Raw genomic sequence first — 26,093 nt, 5'->3', positions numbered from 1 at the left:
CACATATTTTGGGACTACAGAGTTCCATTATTATGGCCTGTGTTTGTCCTTACTCCTACCATCTGGGGCTATAAGGTTTCCTTTCTAAGGCTCTTTGTGTTGCTCTTTGCACTTCCAGGTGTGCACTTGTGTGTACTTTTGGGCATGTATTTCTCACCAGGTGTGAGCAGGGCAGGGGAAGTGTTTCTCACCGGTGGGATGCCAGCAGGGGAGTGTTTCCCCCTCTCAAAGCCTTCCAGCCCTGTGGAGGGGAAGTGCAGCCAGCAGGATGTGCTGGGCTGCTGCACTGGGGTTTGTGTCAATGTCTGGCTCGTTTCTGCTGGAAATTGCAAAATCTTTCCTGTGCAAGGAGCGGGAAGTTTTGCCCTTTGTGTACATGTAGATTGTTGTGAATTTAAATGGGGAGAATGCTTAGCAGTCGTGAAGCACCAGAACAAACCAGAGGAGGGGGCAGGAATCATGTAGTTCAAAGCTGGTTTTTTACAGACATACAGGGGTTTGTTTTTCATACAGGGAGTTGTTTGTTTGTTTGTTTTATTTCTTAATTTCTCTAACTCTTAATTCCACTTTATTCTCTCTGTCTGTGTTTACATCTTTACATTAGATGAGGAAAATCTTTTTTGGAGGAGAGGGTATAGGAAAAACACAAGAGAAACTTTCTGAGTGTGTGAACAGAAAAATCAGTTATTTATTCTTTATAACAAACACTTTAAAGAGCTATAGAGACTGAAAGTTTACATTATCTAGCCACTATACCTCCTCTCTGCTTCTCCACCTCCCCCTTTCCCTTTCCCTTTCCCAAAATGGGAGAAAATTTGAGATGAGAGGAGGTCGTGCCTGGAGTCAGCAGGAATCCCTGGGACAGGGGCAGAGCTCGCAGCCTGGCTGTGCGTCTCCAGCACTCCCGTAATCCAAATTCTCCCAAATCCTCCTCGCAGGGACGGCAGCCGGAGAGCAGCTGGATGGAGCAGAGAGTCTAAAAAACTTCATTCTGCAGGGGGACCTCTAGTGTTTTCCTTTCTCCATGTCCTGGCAGAGTTCCTCCAAAGTACAAATACACACAGAGCTCCCATTGTTTGCAGCCCTTCACAAGCCCACTGATCCTAATATGGAATTCAGCAGGAAACCCATGATTTCCTGACACACAGCAAGCTGGAGAAAGAAAGGGAAAACTCCATTTAAAACCTCCAGACTCTCCTCCATGTAGAAATGAAATGGAAAATGGAGTGGATTTAACAGGAATCCCTGGTTCCTGCGGCCAGGCTGGAGGAAGGGAGACGTGGATCGAAGCCGCAGGCTGCTGATATTTTCTGAAGTCGCAATAAAGACTGGGAACGGCCGGGCAGGATGAGGATTTCCTGACTGGGACAAACGAAAAAGGACAGATCACTCTCTTTTTACGCTATTCCTCTCTGTGTGTTTAATTTATTCACCTCGATGATCCTCTTGACTGATCTGGTAACTGTTAGAAGCGGCTGTGACAGCCTGGAAACATTAGTATGATTTCCTGAGCTTGAGATTTGCTGCTCCCCCCTCCCCCCCCACCCCCCTCCTTCTCCAAACTCAGGAAAAGTCAATACAATCGCACTTCATTTTTCCTTCATGTGCACTTGGAAGTCCTGGGAGCAGCCAGAGCAGCGGCAGCAGCAAGAATGAACTGCAAGGAGGAAAATGACAACTGCACTGACGGGAGCAGGAGCAACACCAAGAAGATGCTGAAATGTGTGGTGGTTGGGGATGGTGCAGTTGGGAAAACCTGTTTGCTGATGAGCTATGCCAACGATGCCTTCCCAGAGGAGTATGTCCCCACTGTGTTTGACCACTATGCAGGTAAGAAAGTGCTTTAAAAGGAATTTAATCGAGAGCTACAGGACAGCCAGGTGGGAGGTGAAGGCAGCTCCAGGAGAGGACAGTTCAAAAAGGGATGTACGGGTTACTTCTTGCCTGGGAATGTCATTCAGGCCTGGATGGTTGCCAGGCAGCTTAGATGGCAGCCCATAAAATTGGGACAATGCAGGATTTATTCAGAGAACTTATTTGTTTGCCTCTGATTTTTGTCTTGTTTTTGGCAAATAAGAAGCGTTAGGATGCAGTTAAATCCACTGTGATTTGGGACAACAAATGTAATTCAGCCTCTATCACTTTGTATTCTTGGTTAGTTTTTGAAGTTCTGAGCTTTGTAGTTTGAATTTAGGAAGACTATATATATATATATATATATATATATATACATATATATATATATACACACATATATATATATATATACATATATATGTCATCATGATCTTGTCCCTCTTGGCAAGTGATGCATAAATTACAATATTGCTATCCTATTTAAGGAATAATCTTTGAGAATATATCCTATTTAAGGAGTGATCTTTGAGAAAACCAGCATAGTCACTTTCCAAGCTGTCAGTATATAACTCTCTGTCCAGAGACGTTTGTTACTCCATCTATAAATACATTTTAATACTACAACTTGATGGTAGTGAAAAGCAGAAGAGGTGATTGATTTGAATCCTTCATAGTAGGGGAATTTGTAGTATAAGAAAAAAACACAAACATAATCAAGATCTTCAATGATATTCACTGCACTGCTGTGCAGAACAGACCCAAAGATTAAGTACAATATTCACAGGCCTCTTTCTGTAGCAATTACTGACTTTGTCCAGCTGTGTCCAAAGTTATCACACAGATGTTTCATAGGCTAAAACTGGTGTTCAATCATCTGTTTAAGTTTTACTATCCCAAATTCTGCTGTTTTTCTTCTCACAGTGCTCCTTTGGCTCGCGGGGGTTTTTTATGAGATCCCTGACACAGATTCTAGAAGCACTGCAAAACTCATTGCTTATCTTGCAGCAGCAGTTGGAGTTTCCCTCATTCTCTCCCCACCTCCTTAAAAACTGAATTTTCATGGCATGGTTTATCATAGATTCGGTATTCTGTAATGGGAAAAATCCCTGTTTGCATTCTGGCTCCGTATCAAGTTTAGCAGATGAACTGGCCAAACAAGAAAAGCTGTGTAATTGCAGAATCTGATCCGTGGAAATGTGAAGACCTTTTCCTCCACAAGAGTGGGCAGCGTCACTTCTAATGCAAGCAGCTCTCTCTTTTCTCTGCCCTTCCCACCAGATAGATTGAGTGATCCCTTTGGAAAAAAAACATTTCCACAGACAAGATATACAAGATATATTGAACATAACGTACTGCCTGTTGGAAATATGTGCTTCCATGAGCCAAAATCCCTAAGGGCTGCCTCATACTGCAACAGCACCCACTTTCCTGTGATAACTTCAGATCTGCTCATCCCTCACAAAATGCTGATCCCGACACCCACTCTCCCACTCTCCTCCATGCCCTGCAAATACCTCTGCCTATGGGAAAAGCCATCCAATAGCTGGTGCCAGACCACGTGAGCATCAGTCTTGGTGGTTTTGGTGTGAGCCTGGGGGCACTCAAGTGTGCACACACAAGGGCAGTGATGCCAGCCAGCCAGGCTGGCACTTGGTGGGGGCACAACTCTGAGTTTCTCCTCCCTAACCAGCCACAGGTGACTCTCAGGGACTTGCTTTGATTCCCTTTCCTCTGTCAGTAGTATTGGAAATTGCCACGAGGCTCAAAAGTTACTGAGGGATACAAGGGCTGAGGGAAGGATGGGAAGATGAAGCAGCATAATCCTGATTTCCTTGGGGTAAAAGGAGTATGAAGGCACTTTTAAATCAAGCCTCATTTTCAGGGTTTGAAGATTTAACCTCTAAAATATCTCCAGCTATTTTTATCTGCCTTCTTAACTGCTACAACACATAAATATAAAAGTATTTTCAGTGAGAAAACTCATAAAGATAAGAGGAAAAAATAGCTCTGTTTATTAATATGCTGTTCTGAGACAATCCCTGTCCAGTGGCATTGGTCAAAACTAGCACTGATCACAAATGGAATTTCAGTTTTTTGAGGAATCCCATCATTTATTAAACTGATTTCACTACAGAATTGCACACAGAGTCAAGCAGCAGGAATTACTTCTAGAGCAGAGTGCTGGAAAAAAAATCCTACTCATAAAAATATTACATGGCATAAAGTATACTACAGCCTATTTAAAATACTGTGGGTATTGACTGAGCAAAGAACTCACTTAAGGCAACCTTGCCCCTGAGCTTACAATTTGTAGGATCTTCCACTGGATTTTCCACTTCCATCTGTGTGGCAGCCCATGGAGAAGAGGAGAGGTGGGACAGCAGTACCATGGTCACAGAGGTACCATGGGCAGCACAGGCAGCACAGCACATGGGAAAGCTGCACATATGGACAGATCCTGAAGGGTGTAGGAGGCTCTGGAAAATCACATTTGAATTTACCCCAGGAAAATGGTTTATCTACCCCTGTCCCTGCCACTGCTGAAACCAACTGTTTCAATTTTCCCAAACAAGCTGAAAACATCAGATTCAATGGTTCTGTGCTGGAAATGCTCACAAGCAATTAATTGCTGCAGATTTTTGCAAAGCTTCACTTTCCATGGAAGGTTTTCCACCCAGGCATTATTGCCAGCAGTGGTGTGTTAGCAAGGGCTTCCTCTTGCCTCACCAGGTCACAGCCTGGTTGTGACTCCTGGAGCATTTACCAATTTACTTCTTTCTGATGGAAAATGTAGGGGGTGGGGAGGGGAAGCATTAAAACCCAAGGATTCCAGTGGTGATCTCAGAGCAGTTTCTCACTGCCACGACTCCAGCGACTCGGGGGAGACAGTGATGCTCTCCAGCCCAGCTTTGGGAAAAGCTCCAGCTGCACCAGTGCCGTGGCCAAGGCATTAACTGTTCATGGCCTGAAGCACCAGCTCTGTGCACTTGCCCTGCTGCATCTCATCTCCTCAGCTCCTGCAGCTGAAGCAGGTGGACATAGAACAGGAGTGGTCAGGGGAAGCAAACAGCTGAGTTCCTGCACTATTAGATCTGCACGGTGCTTATTCAGTGCCTTTCACATGAAAGAGCTTGAAACCACTTTATAAAAGTTGGGCCCAACCTGCCTCTAAGAAAATCAAAGGCAGGAGCTGAGTGTCACCCAGGGAAGGAGCAGATATTCCTGCAGGTAACTCACACAGCATGTACAGCTCGGACGCAGCAGTGCCTGGCACCAAAAGCTCTTGGTGGCTCACCACGTGTGCAGCTGCACTGTACAAAAGTCCAGAGCAGTTATTAGCTACACACTAGTAATATCCTGCCTCAGGTTTCACCCACAGTCCACAAAACCGAATTTCTCCAAGGCTTGTTGCCAGTGTTGGGATGTGGCCGGTGTAGAGTGGATCAGAGCAGTGCCAGACAGATGGGGAGGGCAAATTTGTTACTTGGATGTGAAAATGGTTTCTTTCATTGGATGCATGGAATTTTATGAGCCTGGTTATTTCTCAAAGCATTTTGAAGAGGTTTTGCTGGAGGCCAGAGCCCTGAGTAGGTTTCCTTGCTTTGGTGAATTTCCAAGTCCCGCACTGGAAGTGTTTAGCCACAAGGCTGTTCCTGGGGCAGGCTCACCAAAGTGATATCCCAGCGACAAACAGGATATTGCTGGCAATAACTGTAACAATAGGGACTGTTTGGATAGTGAGTAGGTGCTTCAACATGCTGGTTTCACTCTGTTTTTTGAACATCAAATGCTGCTTTTCCGTGAGCAAAGGTCTCTCAGCCAGGGTGACTTATATTGTGCCTAGCTATGTGAGGTTACAAATGTTTATTTAGGGCTGAGGTTGGACCAGCAAAAAAAAAAAAACTCAATTCAACAGCTAGCAGAGTTGGTTTAATAGACCAAAGGTAGCTGGCTTGCTCTGTGAAATACGTAAGAAAAATGTGTATTGTTACTTAGGAAGCCACTGAGTATCCCATTTTATATTCATGAAGCCTAAAAACATTGCAATTTTTAACATGAAATTTGTTTGCTCTAAAATTTATATTCAGGCTTCCTGGAGAGGTGATCAATGCCCCAAGGCTGTCAGTGTTTAATAAGCATTTGTATAATGCCCTTAATGATGTGCTGTGAGTTTTGGTCAGCCCTGAAATGGTTGAGCGGGACTAAATGATCACTGTAGGCCCCATCCATCTGAAACTATTAAATTCTATTGCAGAAGTGCATTTCTTGTAAATTAAAAATAAAAAAAGGTCTCCATGCTTAAGGAGCAGTAACAATGGCATGCAGCTAACTTGCTGCATGATTGGACTCACTAGATGGCTGAAGTCTGAGGAAAAGAGGGTTGTGAATCTAAAACTCATCTCTAGTTCAGGCATAGAGATGAATACCATGCAAACAGCTTTAGGAGACAAAGTTGCATCTTTGATAAATGAGGGAGGTCAATCCCTCCAAAGGGGAACTGCAAAGCATCTGCAAGAAGTAGATGGTGTAAATATGTCCCTCCCTTCCCTCGTGTGTCGGCACAAACTGGCGAGCGTTTATAAATAGTGAACCCATTTGAAAAAAATTAGCATTGGCATGTGATCAGCTAATTAATAGCATACAGAATAGCTCAGCCCTGACTGGGGCTCTGTAAATTAAAAGCAATATAGAAGAAGAGAGACATTTCTTACTGTTTGGAGACACATTTTTTGTTCTTCAGTGATGATTCAATGTAATCTGTCTGACTTTACACTGAAGTGAGCTGGAGCATCACCAGTCTCACAGAGCAGTGATCCCAACCTTGTGGCCAGAAAAGCCATGCAAGAAGAGAGTGTCTCCTGCTTTGGCATTTTTAGTAGCATAGAAGCTGTACTACTGCTCTTGCTCAGAGCAGCTCGTACCTGTGCAAACCCACAGATCTATTACATCCTGCCTGTATGTTGCAGCACTGACCCAAATCCCTGCTCCTCTTGTCCCCACGTGGAGGGAAGGAGTTGGAAGTGGGCTATCAGTGATCCTGGGGCTGCCATGGCTGGCTGCTCTCTCTTCTGGGGCAGGCAGGAGCACCCAGGGGAGACAGGCCGAGCACCAGGCAGCAGCTCTGCCTTGCAGCCTTTGCCAAGGAGCAGGAAACACCAGCCAAGACATGGCAGAAACCCAAGGGGAGCCCTGACATCCCAAATTTCTCCAGCTACTGGCATGAGAGCACATCTGGCCACACTTTTGGTGTGCTAGCCATTTTGAATTGATTGCTAATGCACACTGGTTCCAACCCATCCCTGCTTGCCACCGTGTGTAATTGATAACCCCTCATCACATTTTTTCCCCTGTTGAAACTCTGACAGGAAAAGAATGCCCAAGTAGATCTACAATTTCTGCACGGGTGCTGCTGTGGGAGTCTTCACACTGCCACATTCTTGAGACAGTTGTCTCCTATAAACAGTCTTGGTAGCACATTAGAGAAACTCTTCGTACAATGTTTGGGGTCATTAAACTCAGATATAAATAGAACTGAAAGAGAGCTGTGATGTTTATTTGCATGGATATTTGCAGTGGGGTTTTTTTTCCTTTTAATGTTCATCCAATTTTGATCACACAGATTTGAACTTTAGCCTTGAGACAAGGAAGCATTGACTCTTTTAAGAGCTGGCTCTTTAAACTGGCAGCCACTGAACAGATATGTTCATTTTGCCTCTCAGGAGCTGAAAAGACTTCTCTGCCAATTTTCCTGGTATCATCCAGAATAGACCAGGAATCTCAGTAAAACAATTAAGGTATGAGGATACAACAAACACACCAGTGCAATTCAAATGTTTCCATGGCTGGATTTTTTGAAAATGAATTTTACAGAACCACAGATTCTCAGTCTCCTCACAGAAGGTTTAATTCTGTCCTGAGTCATACACATCAGAGGTGATGTAGTGATCCTCAGGTTTTTCACATCCAGGAAGCCTGAACAGTCTTTTTACCAAAAAGATGCCTTTTGCCTGAATCACCATGGTCATTCCACACTCATTTGGGAGGCTCCACATACACCCCTAAGCATCTTGGGGCCTTTTCCTTCTGAGGGTGCTGTCAGTATGCAAAGACCCGAGATAACTATCGCTGCTATCTCTTCCTCACACACATCCCTGTATTGTCCTGAGGCTGCACAGGCCACTTGAAGCCCATGGAGACAGAGGTGTGTGCTTTGGGTTTCTGTTTCTCAGGGCAGATGGTTTCTGCAGCAGTGCTCTGAGCACTGTGGTGACAAAATCCCCATTGTCCCCTGCCCCTACAGCTGCGAATGGGGATGAGCCTGCAGCACCCTAGCTGCTTCTTACCTTTGCCTCTGGCTGTGTTATGCAGCTTCTCTTAGTACTGCTGCCACTCCTGGTTTGGTTTTACTTGGACTTCATGCTCCAGAGAGGCCCAGAAGAGCTCTGCACCAATCCCACATCCCCAATCCCAGCAGCCAGGACTCAGCTGACAGCCCAGGAGCTGCAGCAGCCCAAGACAGAGAACTGATTTCTGCAGCCCATGTCAGCAGCCAGTGGATGTCCTTGTGCTTCAAGCACAGCAGGGGACAACACTGCACCATGAATGACATTGGCAGTCTGAAAACTGGGTGTAGAGAGTAAGGAAACTACAGCACACATCACAAAGGATAGGGCCAGGAATTAGAGGAGTAGATGGAGCAGCCATGTTCCTTTATCCTGATTTATCCAGCCTAAATTCCACATAAGCCCTGCTATCTCCTCTTTTGTATTAGATATGTGGTGCTTGAAGGGCAAGAGGAATCACAAAGAATACTAAACAAGGAGTTAGACCATTTGAATGTGTGTTGGTGGTTTGGATGTAGAATGATGGGATTTTTCTTAAGGTCAGCCACAGGCCTGAGGGAATGGATGGGAAAGAAGGAAAAGTCAAGTGGCTTAAAAAGAAATATTTCTTTGCATGGTATGTGATTAACCCAAGGAACTTATCACTTTATAAAAGTTCTTGAGGACAGAATTTTAAAACGTGTGCAAAAAAATGGGGTTGGACCATATATTGGGGAGATTGAGTACTATCATAAGCTAATGAAAAAGACTTCTGCAGGAAATGAGCTGGCACAACCTTGGTTCAGAGTTCAGGACAAGACCTAAATTTGGCCTGATGAATGACAACTTATCTTAAAGCTGCCCAGTGCCATGTCAGAGATGAAGACACCAGGCTGTGAGTTTGGCCCAACCTAGCACCTTGTGCCCAGGGCTTTAGAAAATAACTTTTTGGCGTGATTCTTCTGATGTATGGATGGGCAAACAATTTTAAATTTTGCTTACCCAGCAAAGGACTGCTGCAAAGAGAAATGAAGGAATTTGAAAAAATGACCCTTTTCTTCTCCACAACTTGAAGAAATTCAGACCTAGTCTTTCCCTACCCTTGTCATCTGCCTAGCATTGCAGGAGGTGACATCAGCTGAGAAGACCAAAACTGAAACTGTGGCCTCTGGCCCTTGAAGGACAATCTCTACAGCTTGAACTTAATCACATCCACCATCTCAAAATCAATAATTGACTCAGTATGTGTGGCCAAGCAACCCAGGTGAGGGGACAAAGCCACTTTTTGGGTGGTGGCAGACCAGGCAGCCAAGCAGATGCTTCACAGCAGATGATGCTCCACATGTAGGAAAGAAAACCAAACATTTAGCAAAGAAGTCCAAGAAACCAAATTCCTAGACATTAAAACTTCATTTCTGCCAGATGTGGCAGTGTTTTCACTAAGTCAATGTCTTAGTTACTGACCAAGTCAATGCTAAATACCTCTGCTAAAACTTGCTTCTCATTTTCTGCCCTCTTGATAAACTTGATGCTTTGATGTCTGCACTAGTGATACACATCATGGCTACTCTGCATCACCGAGTAGATTTTGCCGTGCAGGCAGTGCCTTTCCTATGTTCTGAATTTCCATTTGTTATGGCCAGACCTAATGACATCATGGAAATGGCGAGGGATGAGGAAGAGCAAACATATTTCCTTCAATTGTTCTGTTCAGACAAAGTCATTAAACAGTAATGACATCTCCTGTCAGATTATTATTTATCTTTGCAATGAAAAAAATACAGGTTATTATACTTCTCATCTACTTTTAAGAGTTTGCTATTTGCTATTCTCCACTTCTATTGTCCTTGTACCTTGAGCTATGGGTCTTCCACCTAAATAAAGGGAATATGTTACTAAAGAATGAAAGTTTTACAAATAGTCACCCAATGTTTTATGCCAAGGGGTAGTGAATGAATGAATTCTAAACAGGATTATTGAACTAGTATTCATTTCCCCTTTCTGCCCAAATGATATCTGGGGAAATTAGTTTTAATTAGTTTTAAGCCCAATAATTAAAAGATTACAAAAAAAAAAAAAAAGTTGATTTACTTTATTTAATATCTAGCACCATTTGCATTCAAAATGAGAGGTCTCCCCCCTTCATAGATTTGAGGCTGAGATCAAAACCCTCTTCTGAAAAGACAAGTCATATGTGAGGCTTGGAAGGGTCCTGGGGGACATGGTCACTTGCTGGGCGTTGTTGTCCCCTAGCTAGTCCTCATATCCAAAGTGGTGTTTGGGGTCCCAGGGAAGGGGAAGGCATGAAGGACCATGACAAACTGTTATTTCAGCTAACACAGCTCTCCACATTCAGTGTGTGTCCAGTGCAGCAGCAAAGCCAGCAGTGGGGCTGCCCCAGGGTTGCCTTTTTACCTCGGGAACTGGCACAGCAATGAATCCATAAATACACCAACCACCCTCGGGGGAAGAAAAGGCTGGAAAAAAACTTTTACTGAACGAAGAAATACTGGGAAAAAAAATCAAAAAACAACTTCCAAAGGAAGGAGATGGACAGCTGTAAAAATATTCCCAAGCACAGTGGCACGGGAGGCACAGTCAGGAGGGTGATGGAGCAAGAGGGAAAAAGCAGCACAGTACTGTGCCAACATCCTCACTCCTGGTTCAGGGCAGTGTACAAGTGTCTCACGGAAGCAGCAGTCCCGGGGATGTGCACAGGAGCCAGCACTTAGGCACCTGAAAGAGTTAAAGAGGGCTGTGCAGAGGGGCTGGACAGAAAGGTCCTGCCACAGTGCAGGAGGATGCCTGAAATGACTCACTGGAACTGCTTTCCAACCCCTGCAAACAGAGGCCACGTCTCTTACTAAACACTCTCTGGCACTGACTCCAGCTATAACTTTGAAGTAATGGCATTAACAGTATCTGCTCCTGCTCGGCTCTCTGCAGACTTTAAGGAAAAGCACAGCTTCAGCAATGAGTGGGAAAACATACATGTTCAAACATAGCATTAATTTCTATCCCCTGGGAGATGGGACCAAAAGAGCATCTATTTGCAATAATATGCTGCTTTGCTGAGAACAGACTTAAAGGAAAATCCCATAAGGTTGGAAAATGTGTTTTGAGTTCACAAACTGTCTCATGCTCCGTCTTCAGAGCTGGCAGCCATCCAGGTGCTGTCCTCACAGGCCAGACCCTCCCCATCTAGGACACACATGGCTCCTGAGCAATGCCCCCAGCTCCATTTCAGAACTGGCTTTCTCCAATAACTGGGTGTAAAGTCAACATCTATGTCTAATTTTGGGAGCCCAGTTGCTGAAGTCTCTGTCCTTGAGCAGCAGAAATGCAGAGACTTGATTTTTTATTTAGAAGTTGAGGCATTTCCACGAGGGAATCTCAGCTCTGGCACAAACTCACACTGAAAATGCCTCCTGAGACCATCTATTTTATGCTGTCTGTATCAAGTAATAGCATGGGGCAGTAATGGCCAGGACCTCACATTGTCCACTCCAGCTGGGTTTGTGCTGTGTGATCCTGCTTCCCAAATGGCTCCACATGGGCACACAAACTTCCCTGAGGGCTCATGGTGTATCTGCGTATAAATCATAAAATAGCTCTAGAGAGCTGTTTGAAACTGCATCTTTATTTTTGTTCAGTTATAGCTGCTCACAAACCTTTTCAGCTGTATCAAGAACACAAAGGAGACTGTAGAATTGCTTGTAGATTCTGTCTAGTTTGAGCCCATTTTTGCTCACTGAAAACTTGCCATCACAATTTTCAGCAAAACCATGAACAACTTCTAGGAGTCCATTAGGATGCTATGATTTAAGCTTGTAGAAAGATCCTTTACCTCCACAGTACAGCTCTGCTTTGTTCTGGATAGCCAGTAATGTAACCTGTGAACTGCAAAAATCCAGCACAGTTCCCTTCATCTCATTACCTTCTAGTTACTGCTCAGGATACTTTGAGCCTCTTCCAGCAATACAAGGGAGCCCCACCTCTCATTAAAAAAAAAAAAAAAAAAAAAAAAAAAAAAAAAAAAAAAAAAAAAAAATTTTGGGAAAATTATTTCCCCATAAAGACTATTTACAGTTGGAGAGAACTGTGCTACATATACTGAAAGGATGGCACCTTGCTGTCTTGTTTATGTTATCATGCAGTGTGCAGACCAGTGTGAACACTTGGAAGGAGTCACTGTAAGTAATTAAAAAAAGCAAGCTTATTGCTGGTAGGTTTGTGATACCCATGGGATTAACATCATCTGGAAAATATTGATGCAGCTGCAATATATATATATATATATATGTGTGTGAAGTACAGCTTTAAGAAAATATTTTCCAGGAATATCAGCCATGAAAACAGGATCAACCCCAACATTAAAAGAGGAGTTCATACTCAAAAAAAATTCAGCTAATCTGCCAGAAACCAGGCCTTATGGATGAAGTCCAAATTAACTGAGCCAGTTCATGATATCATGAATATAGAGAATTTTCCTTGCCACGCATAGAAATAGTCTCTCATGGATTGTGCCACTTGAAGATCTGCTGGCATTTACCTAAACTATTTGGTTTGGTTAAAGTCCAGTTGGATGAGGTTGCTGTGGTTCTTTTATTTTAATACTTTAGAGTGTTAAGTGCATTTTCTCCCTCAAGTGTCCCTCACGGGAAACTGCTAAAATGGTGAAATAATTCATTCTTCCATTATTTGAATCACATTGCCCAATTTACTTCCTTTCCTGTAAAGAGCTCCTTGTAGCAATACCATAAGTCCCTCCTAATGCTTCCAAGGAAGGAAGAAGCAACGGGGAGTGTGAATACAAAATGAAGTCCCAAATCTGAAGTAATGTTTGACAAAGGAAATCTGTGCCAAGATAATGGGGGAACAGCAATAACTTGTGTTCTCTCCATATGGTGCTCCCAACTGGGTTTCTCTCCCCCTGCCTTCTATTTAAATGCATGAACGTGAGAGATTAGGAAAATAAAAATAATAATGCAAGTCTTGCAATGGTTTTGCAAGGAGAACAGTATTTTGAGACTGTGCCCAACAGGGTGGAAAATCCTGAAGACACGGGGGAGCCTTTTCCCTGGCCAAATGCAGTCACAGTTTGTCCTAGTTAGGTGCATGAGACAATTCTTACAAACACCTCCTGACTAGAAAGCACCTTGTACTTTCCATCACATGTAGTCTTTCCAGGTCCTGATTTCCTTTCTGCTGCTTCCTCCAGCTCTCAGAATGAACAGCCACATTTCCTTTTCTTGGTATTTATTTTCCACGCTGCTTTTTTTTCTCATGAGCAGGGTCCTTCCACCTGAAACTTTAAAAAAAAAAAAAAAAGGCAGATTCTCTTCCTAAAGCTTTCCTGAGTACAGCATAGGCCATGGAGCTGGTCAGAACCAGCTATGGATCCTGCAGAGCCACCTCTGAGGCAGCTGGGTCCAAACCCAAACCACAGGCATTGCACACACAGCGGCTGCCCCGCACGCCCTGGGTGATAATTGTTACCGGGTGTCCCTTCTGATTCCCTCCCGTGCTGCCAAGCTGGCCAGGGCCAAGGGCATGAGAGCAGATGTTCTTCCTCCTGACAGATGTCAGCTCTGCCCCATGGAAAATGTCATCTGAGATGAGTGAGAACCAGCAAGCAGCCAGACAGGGCTTTGCGGGATGGTGGTGGGACCACCCCACGGTGACCAATATCCATTCCAGCAGCCACCTCTTTCCTGGCAAAGCCCTGCCACAGAATTCCATAAAAATATTATCTCATCATTGTCTAACTTAGAGAAGGTCAAACGAGCCAAGGAACTGCATGAGAACCAAAAATTGCCCAAGTAAATAGGAGAGAATGAGTGGAGAAGTGTGGGAAAGAAATGTAGATCCTTAGAGGATGGGGGGAAAGGTATGTTTAAGAGCAGACACACCATTAGATGTCCATAAATCATAAAACAAGTGATTTGTAACAACTATGTTTTGGGGGATATGACTCATAGTTTTGAACTTTTGGGGTTAGCAAAAGTTCTGGCTAGAGCATTTTTCATGAACTGTCCCACCAAGAGAAAATGCTGATTCACGAAAGCTGAAGCATTTTTTAAATACTTGAGAGGACAAATTCTTGAGGTCCAGGGCCCTCTGGTTATTTCTGACAGTGCAGCAAAAAAGGCTCAAATTGAAAACATAATATCTGAAGGTTTTGTTTTCATTCCATTGTAAAATGAAAACAAATTGTAAAACCTCAGAAGTTGTCGCAAAGCTGAATTATCATCCCCTGGCCAGTTCTACTTAGTTGCTGTTATTATCCTTTTTCCAGTTGCTGTATTGCAATCATTATTAACCAAGGGCAGGCTTCCTCTGAGTGAAATATTTGTGCAGCAAAGACAAAAAATTCCAAGGAAATTCATGCTTCAAATAGCATGAGTTTAGGTGTGGTTTGGGGCTCTCTCAACATGAAGAGCTGCAGTCGCAGGGAGAGGTTGGCAATCCTCACAAGCCTTGGCAAACCTGATGGCAGAACAAGGCAAGTGCTCAGGAGAAGGGAAAACAGTTTTTGAGCTGAGTGTTGCTCATTCTGTCTTCACTCTCTCTGGTACAGGCTACTGCAGAGGGGTTTTTTCATTTTCTCTTTTGATGACTTCTGTCATCACATAAATGTCCAATAAATCCACACTTCTGATTTATAAGACCATATATGTTTGATTCCCAGAAGAAGGAAGTTACCCCAAACACTCTCAAAGGTTTTCAAGGGACATCTTCCCTCTGCCAGACACAATCTTGCTCCAGTGAGTGGCCCCCAAAGTTAGTGACACTGGAGCAAGGACTTAGCTGTCCTGCCCAGTGGACATGGAGGGAGGTATCTGTGCCCACATTCTAGAAATGCTGTTTGTGAACTATGAAGGAAATATAAAGGACCTGATTGGGAGCTCACTCTGCATGCACTTAGGAAGAACACCACTATAGTTAGGGGAACTGGGTTCTGTGCAATCAGCTCAGTTGAAATTCAAGCTATATTCCCATTTCTGTCACCTCCAGGATCCCTCCCATATATCTGCATTTCTGTTGTCTGTCATGTTAACAAGCCAAGGCACTGCTGTTTGATAGGAGGGATTCATTCCATAAGCCTGGAGCTAAAACAGTCAGTCCTTCCCAGGAGCTTCTCCAGGGAGGGCTCAAAATCCTGTCATAAGCATAAATTACATCTGACCTAAGGAAGTTCATTTGGGGTGTCTGAGGACCACTGAATTTCAGATTTCCTATGTGGGCAACCCTTTTGAATGTGTTCCTGCTGTGAGCTGTCAGGCAAGAAATAAAACAGAGGCAACAGAAGTAGTGAGAAGTCACTACTGATGGTGCCTGATGGATTTTCTTCCTTAGAAGAGCTGGAAGCATAACCTGAAAGAGGCTGGTTTCCTTTCCCAGTCAGTGTGGTGGGTGTGGGTGCCTAAAATTAGATACAACCTCTATTAGCTGTAAATATTTATGCCTGTTGCCATAATAAATGGCTTTTAGTCTGATCTTCAGCATGAAGAAATTGTGGTAAATACATTTTCAGATAGAAAAAGGAAGAAGTAATATATTTTAGGCAATCTTTTTCAAGGCTGGCTGTGCTCACACAAGACTTGGGTTCATCTGGTTTTGGAAGGCTCACAGAGCTGGGGCCAAGCAAATCTAAATCAGGAAACCCTTGAGGTGAAGGAATGTATGACATATGATAAAAAGACAATAGATGAGTGAAATAAGAAAAAGAAGCAGGTATTTTAATTAATGCAATTCTGTGCAAAATTCTAAGCTCCCAAGGAATCAGAATAAAGATACAGACATACAGCAGAAAATTTCTCAAGAAGAAAGTATCAATTTTCTCCTTATATATTTACAGAACATGCAGGTAAATGTTCATGTATTAATAATTCCATGCTTTATTTTTGTCAAAGAATTAGATTACAAACAAGCCATATGTTTGGGGATTTTTTTTCCCAAATTTCATTTTTTGTTGTATTAATTTGTAGAAACAATTAGAGAAGTACCAATAGTTTCCATTTCAGGAAATTTCCCCCCAAATAATTTCACATATGCCTCTTGCTAAGCATAGACAACAGTAGTAATGTCCCTCTCTATTTCAATCCCTGTTAATTACAGGGGCTCATTAATGAGCTTTGTTTCTCTCCATGTTTTGGAATAATCAGAGGAATGAGAGGTTGATCAGCAGGGGAATACAGATGCCATTTCTCCAGTTCTGGGAAATCTCCCATGTACCTGCTCAGAGAAAAGCAACCCCACCAAAATCCTGGTAAGGGCCAGAGTTCACCAGCAACAATAGGATAGAACAGTTACAGGAACCAGAAAGTCAGGGCAGATCAGGCAAAATAAACACCAACTTCAAAAAATGTGCAGAGCCCAGAAGGAAACTGGACTTTGGCATTCACACTGTACAATGGAGTCTTTCCCAGGGTGGAAAAATATGTAGTTGGCTGGAAAATTTTCTCTCTTGCCTGCACACCTCTGGCCACAGCCAGATGTGCGAGGATGAAAAATATATCTACCTCTAATGGAAAATTAGGGCAGGGTTTTTGAAGCCACCTTGTAGAGCTGGAGATCCCGTTCAAATTCACCTTGGAAACAGAAATATTGGGTTCCTTGGGAAATCCCCCCCCTCCCCCTCATTTTGACTTCTAAGATGTTCAAATCCTCTCATTCAGCTTCCTGAGCTGCTGAAGGATCCCAGCTCCTCCATGACCAAGAGTTCTGTCACAGCCATCAGGGTTTCCCTGCTGGCCAGCAGGAAGCCCACCCTCAGCACCCACTGCATTCATTTATTTGGGTGGTCATTAAACCCTTGGCTATGGAAATACAAGAGCTCAGTGGGAGTCTCAGCATCAGAGACTTTGGTAGCTGCAGCAGAGGATGTTTGACATCACAATTTCTGCAGTCACCCAGTTGGAGAGAAGGCCACAAATTCCCTTAGCTCAGCAAAAGCACAGAGTGACTGGGAGATGATCACCGACACAGGGAGTGCAATGGATACACTCCAGATGTTTCTTTAACATCTGCTGGGATTTATTTTCACCCATTGGCAGATGGGAAACCTCAGTTCTGGAAAAGAAAAAACAAAATCTATGGGCTGAGTTTATAGTAAGGTAGCCAAGACTAGAACTTCTAGTAGTTTGTTTGTCATCCAGCTATTTCTAGAAATACCTCCCTCTGCCCTCTTGGACACCAGGCTGTGTATTTCCCAGACTTGTAGCTGTCTTTAAAGAAAACAGATCTTATACCAGGAAGAAGTGAGACTGTGGAGATCAATATGTCTGAAAGAACAGGGGTGGGAAAAACTCCAGGGAAAAAATGTTCAAGAGAGAAAGCATATTTGCTAGAAAAAAACCTCTGCAGTTTGCCATCATCCACGTAGCCTTGGGTGAAAAAAAGAGCTTTTTTGGAGTGAGCAAACACAGGCAAACATGGCAGCAGAGGCTAAGGGATGTGGTCCTGAGTTCAAAAGGATATAGCCCTTGTTTCACCTCGAAATTAGAAAGTGAACAGAAGGTTATGAGGATGAAATTATTCGTAGGATCGAGTTAATTTGTCCCTGGTGCATTCCTGTGATTACAAGAAGATGTAATTTTTCCATAACTCACCCACAACTTACTTTAGCCCTGGTTTTGTGGACACCAATCCATCACTGACCAGGTAGCCATAACCTGAGGAGTGTCTGACTTCCACCATCTGCTTGTTAAATGTCAGGGAGCCCCTCAGACACCCCAGGCTGCCTTATGAACATACCAGCAACAATTTAGCATTTTAGCTGAAGGGGATGTACAGGGGTACATTTCCTGTCATTTTTCTCATCCTAATTTCTCCAGAGGGTCTCAGCAGTGGTCAATCCATCTTTTATTTGAGAATCTGCTCCTAACTCAAAGTCCAAAGATCCTGAGTGTACAGAGGAATGTTGCTGTTCTGAGAGGGCAGAGATTTTTGAGAAACCCCTTTGTTTTGAAATCCTCTTAAAACCAAACCAAACCAAACCAAACCAGTTTCTTAGTGGTCCTCAGTGGTGCGGTATAAACAAGATTTAATTCTCATATCTTTGCCATTTGCTCACTGCTTTCCCCACTGAAATGGCACCAGCTGGCCATTATTATTTCACACTCTGGAGGGTTCAAATGTTCATGAGCTCTCCAGTTCTGGGAGCTCTCATTACCAAGAGCAAGAAAGGTTTCTGGGCTGTTTGGTCAAAAAACACACTTCATATATGAGCAGAGCATAATAATGCATACTCTGCCTAATGTTAAGCAGCCCACTGCACACTATTGAATGCTTAAAAACAAAATGAACCACTGTTATTTTAGATGACCTTGATCATTAAAGCCCTGTGGGCAGCAGTTAATAGTAACAGTATTTAACATCAAGGAGTGGGATATATTAAGCAAACATTAAGTTCAACCCATAAGCAGTCTCTAGTAAAAGCACAGCAATCCATAAAAGCAGGTTTGTGTCAATACGCACATTTTATTTGGAGGGAGGCACTGGCTTGGGAGGGTCACACAGCTGCAGGGCAGGAACCACGGCCAAATCATCTGTGTCATGGAGCAGAGCCTTACCCACAGCCCGCCCGCTGCCCCCTCTGTGTGCACTAAAGCTGCTCCTGCCTTTATTTTTCCCCTGGAAGAGCCCGAGGTTTAAGCCCTGTTTGCTTTGCCAAAACAGTTCCCAGTCCGCCACCACATCGTGATTTCTTTTCTGTTTTAGTGTCTGTTCATACACAGGGAGTGGAATCACTTTGCTGAAGGCAACATTCACGTTGGCATGGCCAGGACAGGGATTTCACCCTGTGCCCCAAAGCTTTTCCAGCTGGGCTTTCCCTTTGCTGTCCCTCCCAGCATTGCTGAGTCCATCCTCACATGAGTGATGCTGGTGATCACTGAGCTTTGCCCTGAGGGGAGCAGCAGAAAGACAGAGTGAGGGACTATGGACCACAGCAATTTCCTGTGCTTTCTGCCACTAAAAGATTCCCTCCACATCTTCATTCAGCCCCTGTGCAGGTGTAATTACACCTTTGCCTCCATGCATGGCAAGGAAAGTCCTTCCCATAATCATGTTTACACTCATCTGGGTTTAAAAACTCATTAAAGATAAGCACACACTTGCGTGTTCCGCTGAAAAAAAAACCCAGAATGAGGAAAGTCAGAATTACGCAATATGGAAAGAATACTCTCCATTTATTAAGCATGTCTTGACAGTACATTAAAAAAAAAACATTCTGGAGCTTTCTTCTGGGCCAAATATTTCTCCCACTTCATACCATAGGTATGCTCCAGTTGTGCTGGGAGCAGAATGGCAATACTATGACTCACGCCGTATTGTAGGCTGGAAGAGCCATATTTTGTTCCAGAATGAAATAGATCGTAGGCATAAGATTTAAAAGGCAGATTTTTGTAAACTTTACTCCAGTGTGTTCTGGAGCACGTTTTGATCAGTTGCACCATCCAGTCCCTCTCCAACTACAGCCCTGGCTGTGTTTATTTTTGAATTTACAGCTGTGGTGGGAATATAGCATGTCCAAATTACCTTACAGTGGCGAGTGCAGGAGTTAAATTAATTTTTTGTGTTTCTTTCCAGAGCAACTCTCACGGCAGTAATTGCTGCCACACACTTTTGCCATCAATTCAGTGTTGAGACTATGCTGAAGCACTCAGGCACAGATGAAATGATGCTGTTCTTGCATCTCATAAGGGCCTACTAAAGTGATCCAAATCTTTTTGTCTGCCAGCCTGTAGGGAGTAAGAATGATCATCCTCCTGCTTAAGTTTTGCATAAATTAAACAGGGTTGGCCCCGCAAGACCTCCACAGGCTGAAGGTTTAGATTTAAATTTTCTTGGTAGGGTGGAAGCAAAAAATAATTTAATTCCTGTTTTTTGGCAGATGATGCAAAGCCTCTATGCTGTTTAGCACCAGTTTTATTTGTAACAATCCAGCATTGTCCCCTCTGCGTAGGCTCAGACACCAGCCAGCATCACTGGCCCCAGCACAGCCAAACTGGAAACTTCAGAGGCAATATTTTAGGGATGCAGTCCCTAAAAAACATCCACAGGGTTAAAAACAAACCCTGGGAAACAGTCCCCTGACCCACAGCCTTTCTCACTAGGACTGAAGCATTTTTAAACACACCTGCCTGTCTCAGAACTGAAGGGACTGTTGCTGGTGTTTACTCTGGAAGTGCCTTTAGCACCAGCCATGCTTTCCACTTCTGACAAGCAAAGCCCATGTGGCAGAGCTTTGGCAGCCACATCAGCCAGCCACACTTTCTAGGGCTCGCCTCTGAAGAAAATAGCATCAGTATCCCTGTGTGGAGCACACAGAAATCGTGGAGAATGCTGGAGTTCCTGTATATCCCAGCCCAGCAGGATACAGATTCCTGTATATCCAGCAGCTGAAAAGCAAGGATTTCTTGCTGCAGTTCCCATTTCATCCATGGGTTTGTGTTTAACCTGCCAAGTCCCTGACTGCCCTCTGCACACCTCAGTGGCTGTTCCACATCCGAGAAATCAGGGCAGATAGAGCAGCTCTGTAAATCTCCAGCTGCCTGGCCTTGGGTTCTGGCCAGAAATCCTTCCTTCCCCCCTCCATGGCCCACTGAACCCTGGTAAGCCCTGAGCTTTCCCGGGATCAGCTGCACCTGACACCTTCGGTTCAGGGCTACATTCCTCCAGGGAGCTTTGAATCCCTCAAAGGGTCTGCTCCAAGCAGGGTTTTTTTTTTTTCTTCCCTTAGGAAACCAACAGTTCGGGATACCAGAGACTGCCTTCAGGGAATATACGTGCAGATAAAGCCTTAAAACTGTTGGTTGTGTGGAAATAGTCGGATGGCAGACAGAGACATTTTGCTTTTGGTGGCAGCATCCTCCGGAGACAGCCTTCCCCATCAACACAGCAACCCACACAGCTCTGGGAAAGCTCCACACTCCCTGGGTGCAAACCAGAGCTGTGCACAGCACCCGTGGGAGCACAGGGAAGGACACTGCAGGGTTAAAAACACACACTATCAGGGTGTAAAAACACGTCCCGTAAGACTGGGTTGGGATTATTTCTCTCTATATCAAGTCTGTCTTGCAAAGAATGCTCCTGAAATGGAAAGTATTCCAAAAGGTCACAAAAATAATAGAAGGTTTCAAAAATAAGGTGTGTAAAGGAAAAAAAAATTCCAGCATTGCAGACATCAAAGCTAGGGACTGTGTGGAAAAACAATACAGAGCAGCGAGGTAAAAGTCCAGAGGGAACAGGGAGGAAGAGAGAATAGGAAGCTCAGGGCAGAAGGATCCTCTTTTTTTAAATGGAGTTCATACCTACAGAATAGCCTAAATGACCTTCAACTACCCAAAATTTAGAATAAAAGTTTTCTACTAAAATTCAACTACCTAGTGAAATTCCTGTGGCAAGGCCAAAGCAGATATACAGTTCAGAGGAAGAGTGGGCAGGGGGTGGATGCTCATTCACATGGCCCAGCATCACATCTTCACTTTCTGAAGTCACACTGTCTGTTCTTGTCCTGTTTATTTGGTCAAATAAGAATCTAGAGTAATATCCAAAAAAAGCCATTGTACCATCAACATACTGTGATGGTTGAAGAGTGCACAGGCAAAGTAAAACAACCTTCACAGCATCCCTCCATCCTGAATCCAGTGGAAGTCCCGAGGAGAAGGGCATGTCTGTGGTGTCCCATTTGCTGTTGATGTAGCCTCTGGTTTTAAGTTTTAAACCTTCTGTGTCATAATGAGATTTCCATTTCTTTTCTGATGTGTTTGAGGCCTGCAGGTTATTGAGTTTAAAAGCCAAAACATACAGACATAGAATTTTGCTTCAGGGTTGAAAAAACATAGAACCTATTGGAAGGGTGGGATCAAGTTAGCCTTTGTTCTCCCAAATTTCACATAAACAAGCATGCTCATGTATCATGTACAAGACAAGCAAAACCAAGAGTGCCTTTCTGAGCTGGAATATTACTAGCCCTTGGTGGGTGGCAGGAACATATGTGCAAGTTATAAGGCTTGAAATTTAGGAGTTTGCTCCATAAAATGCCCACATGGATCAGATGAGACATTGCCACTTGTTGACTGGGTCAGATCCTGACAGCCCGAGCCACCTGGGACAGCATTTGCAGGCTGTATGTGCATCAGAATTTGGTCAGAAATATTTTGGTCCTCAGCAGTATTATTTGCCAGTGAATTGTTCTTGAGAAATATGCATGGACTACATGTAGATATTGATGCAAAATAAAACCACAACAATATAAAACAAGTAGTTTCCAATTCCTGTAGTGGATAATACTTTATGATGCATGAAATAGCTGTAATGCAAAAATAAAACAGAACAGACAGAGCACAGATTAATGATTTGATGATTTGGGGGTTTTAAAATTGTGATAATTATCCTTATGACTGCAATATAGCCATATAATTATACATTGAAACTTATATTCTGCCTTTGCAAGACTTCTGGTGTAATTTCCCAGTCATTCAAAGCAGTCATTAAATGATGCTGGGAAACAGTCCACATTGTCTGATGTATTGCCTGCTTCCTCCCCCTCTGCTTTTGTGTGCTCTTCCTCTCTCCTCCTCCTCCTCCCAGTCAATTTCAGAGCTACAAAATATCACTGCCTGCCTCAAACCGTGGAAACCAGGAGCAATTCCACCAAAGCCAAATTTGAGGGAGGTAGATCTCTTCAAACAGTGAGGGAGTCCCCTGGTCAGAGAAGTGGTTGAAGCCAGCTCATGGCAAGGGATGACAAGAGAGTGCTTTAAATCTGCAAAGTCCATCTGAAATTCTTTCTAAATGTAAATGTGAGTGCAAGTCTGTGTGTAAACATGTTCCTACAAAAACCCATTGCTTTTAGAATACCAATTTCCCCTGAGGACATTAACTGAGTACAAGGACAGCCAGACCCATAGTAGAGCCCATGGCAGATTCTGGTTTGCCGTATTTAGCATATCTTCATGAGATCTTATATGTGTGCAAATATTAGACACTGAATCACCTGTCAGCACCTCTGGGAGATATCTGCTATTTTCCTGCTATCTGCCATTTCCTATTTCCAATGTCTTGCCTTGGACTGACAGGTAAATATGCAGTCAGGAGGTTTCCTGGGACCCTATTTCTACCCTATCCCTTCTTGTGGACCTGCATGTAGTATCTTCAAGCCTCACATAATTGTCTTTGGAGAACTGTGTTGTGTGAGCAGAGAGCTTTTAGTTAAAGGTTACTCATCAAAGGAACAAGGACAAAAAGCAATAATTAAATTTAAGGAGGCAGGGAAGAGAGAGAGAGAGGAAAAGAAAGAGAGAGAGGAGGAGGACAAGGAAACTATGACAACTTTCACTCCTTTATGTAAAATTATGTGCAAACTTTCTCTGCTGTGAAAAACAATTTATATCTAAATATATATGCCAGATGGGTATGGTAACTCAGTGCTGCTTGGGACACAGGATCATTGGAAAAAAAAAAAAAATTATTAAAGCAGGCCCTTACCAAGTTATGCAAGGGCTGGTTTCTGATTTTGGTAGTTGTTTTAAATTATGTTAGGTTTTGCTCAATAATAGAGAATCAAAAGCACAACTTAGTCAGACCAGTTCTGACCTCTTAGCCAAAATAATGGAAAATTTTCAAAAAAACGCCAGGAGGGGATAGAAAAGCTCATCACAATGGTTTTGCTGTCATTGCTCCGTTTTCCCAGGGAGAGCTGATGGAGGGCTTTTCCACTGGAGGTGGAATTTCAATTAAGGACTTAACATTTTAGTAAGTAGAGACTGTAACAAACTTGTGGAAGCAGAACATTAGCCATATTAACTGTATTTATGGATTTGCATTCAGGCTGTGCCTGGAAAGGACAATGCAGGCTCTTTCATTTCCTATGGAAAGCTGGGTACAACAGAGCCATTCTCCTGAGTACGTTGCATCCAGCAGAGACATTGGCTGCTTTTCATGGTGTGCAGAGTTCAGCCTCACCACTCTCAGCAGATGGAGTCCCCATTGTGTCCCTGATGCAGCACACACACATCTAGAGCACAGCACATGATCCAGAGCTGCCTCTCTTCTGAAGTGAAAATGAGTCTTCAGCTTCTGCAGAACTTAGTGCTTCTGAAAGCTCCTTCCTGAAGTATTTTGTTCTTCCTTTCCCTACTTTCTTAGTCCAAATACGTAACATCTCTTGTGCCTGGGCTGAAGACAGTAGGGTGTGCTGGCCAACAAGCTCAGCTGCTATCATCCTTATTCATCATTACATGCCGCCTGTGAGCTTGCCTTCAGAGCAAGGGCAAGCTGTCCTGGGTGATCTGAGAGTCCAAATCAGTGCCCTAAACTTCAGCTGTCATTTGTTGTTGGACCACACCAGCCATGTGCTGCTTGAGGAATGATTTCCATACAGCCACAGAAGGGGCATGTATCAGGTGTGAAGCTCCTGTGATTCATTAATAGGACAGGACTCCAAATGGCCATTTTCTCCTGGTTTGGCCAGTCTTGAACACCAGCTTAAATCATCTGACATGGCTCATGATCTTTTTTTTTTCCTTTTCATATTCAAAGTGACAGCTCTTTAACCTTTGGTGCCACGGATCATTACTATCCTAAAGAAAGATCTCTAAGACCAGAGCATGAGAGAGTAGAGAGGGGTGAACACAAGTATCCACTTTGCATAGTGATTTCACTTTTAAGGGTGACAGTTAACCTTCATTCCTAGGCTATTATTATCCTTCTAGTTGCATATGTTGTGAATTACAGTCAGTGTCAAGGTCAGATTAGGAAGAGGGTCTTAAAAGCCAGTTCCAGCTTTCAATATTATCTACACAATTTTTCATTGACTCACTGGGATTCTACCCAAGGGAGACATCAGAAATGCTGGAACACCAAAGAACAGAAAACATAACCAAAGCAATAGGCTGGGGGCTCTGGGCATCTACACAAAAGTCACTACAGCAGCAGAGGAGCAGGCTGAAAACACCAAGTTTGGTAGCACAGTCGATGGAGTTTCTCTACATTTTTAAGCTTACACAGCAATACAAAAAAAGACAGCTTACTCAGCCTCTGAGTGCACTTACCAGATTGTCCCACTATTCCTTGTCATGTGAGATTTTCAAGTCTCATGGTGAAGCACGACCTTGGGAAGCCTGGAAGGGAAGACATCTTTTAGGAACAGATGTCTCTTGAGAGCGCAGGTCCTATGTGCTCTCCACACAAATTTGAGACTGTCACTGACAGACAGACAAACAGCTGCCTTGGCAGGACGAACTTCTGGGGCAGCCTCTAGCAGCAGAGAGACAGAAAGACAGAAGTGGTGTGGTCTCACTTAAAATTCACAAAGTGAATTACAGGAGTTCTGTTCTCTCAGTTCTTATTTCTGCCACAAAAATAACTTGGATGCACACACAAAACCCAGGTTCTAATACCTGAAACTAAATGTTAACTATGACTTTAATGTCTGCTGGTTTGTCATCAAAAAGATTTGAGTAAAAAATCAAGATTCACTGAAAACATAATTTTGTTTTTAGACAATTTAATGATTTTTCATACTCCACAAATCACTATGTAATGCAACATGCTCATGGAAACCTCATTGATCTCTGCATGTTTCCATTCAAAGCTAATCTAATCCATCACCTAGCTGGTGTCTAATTGAAGATGAGGGCAAAATTCAGATCCTCATGACTGGTAACAAGGTAGGACTTAACAGCACAGAAAAGTATAAATGTTTGGAGAGGGAAAAGGAAAATTAGAAAGATTTAGACAATTTCTTAAATAATAAAGCAACTTTGGAGCTCCAAAAGAGCCTGACTTCTTTTCTGATATACAGTTCCCAGTGAGAATTGGTGGCTTTGTGCTCTTCTGTCATTCATCTACCTCTCAAAACTCCTTCCTAAAACTCTGCCCAGCAAAAAGCTCAAGGCAAAT

The 26,093-nt window shown here is 43.4% G+C and overlaps 1 protein-coding gene across 1 annotated transcript in view; it reads left to right on the top strand.

Moving 5' to 3' along the window:
- Nucleotides 1-885: 885 nt before the first annotated feature.
- RHOJ (ras homolog family member J) overlaps nt 886-26,093 on the top strand; it is a 60,814-nt gene continuing 35,606 nt past the window's right edge. Inside the window, exon 1 of the mRNA XM_041401117.1 lies at nt 886-1,830. Within this exon, the coding sequence (XP_041257051.1) occupies nt 1,653-1,830 (178 nt within the window). The 5' untranslated portion in view covers nt 886-1,652. The remainder of the gene's footprint in view (nt 1,831-26,093) is intronic.

The sequence above is a fragment of the Onychostruthus taczanowskii genome, unplaced genomic scaffold (assembly GCF_017590055.1).
Source record: "Onychostruthus taczanowskii isolate IOZ18803 unplaced genomic scaffold, ASM1759005v1 scaffold1, whole genome shotgun sequence".
Lineage (NCBI taxonomy): Eukaryota > Metazoa > Chordata > Aves > Passeriformes > Passeridae > Onychostruthus > Onychostruthus taczanowskii.
This window is presented reverse-complemented; position numbering and strand designations above follow the sequence as displayed.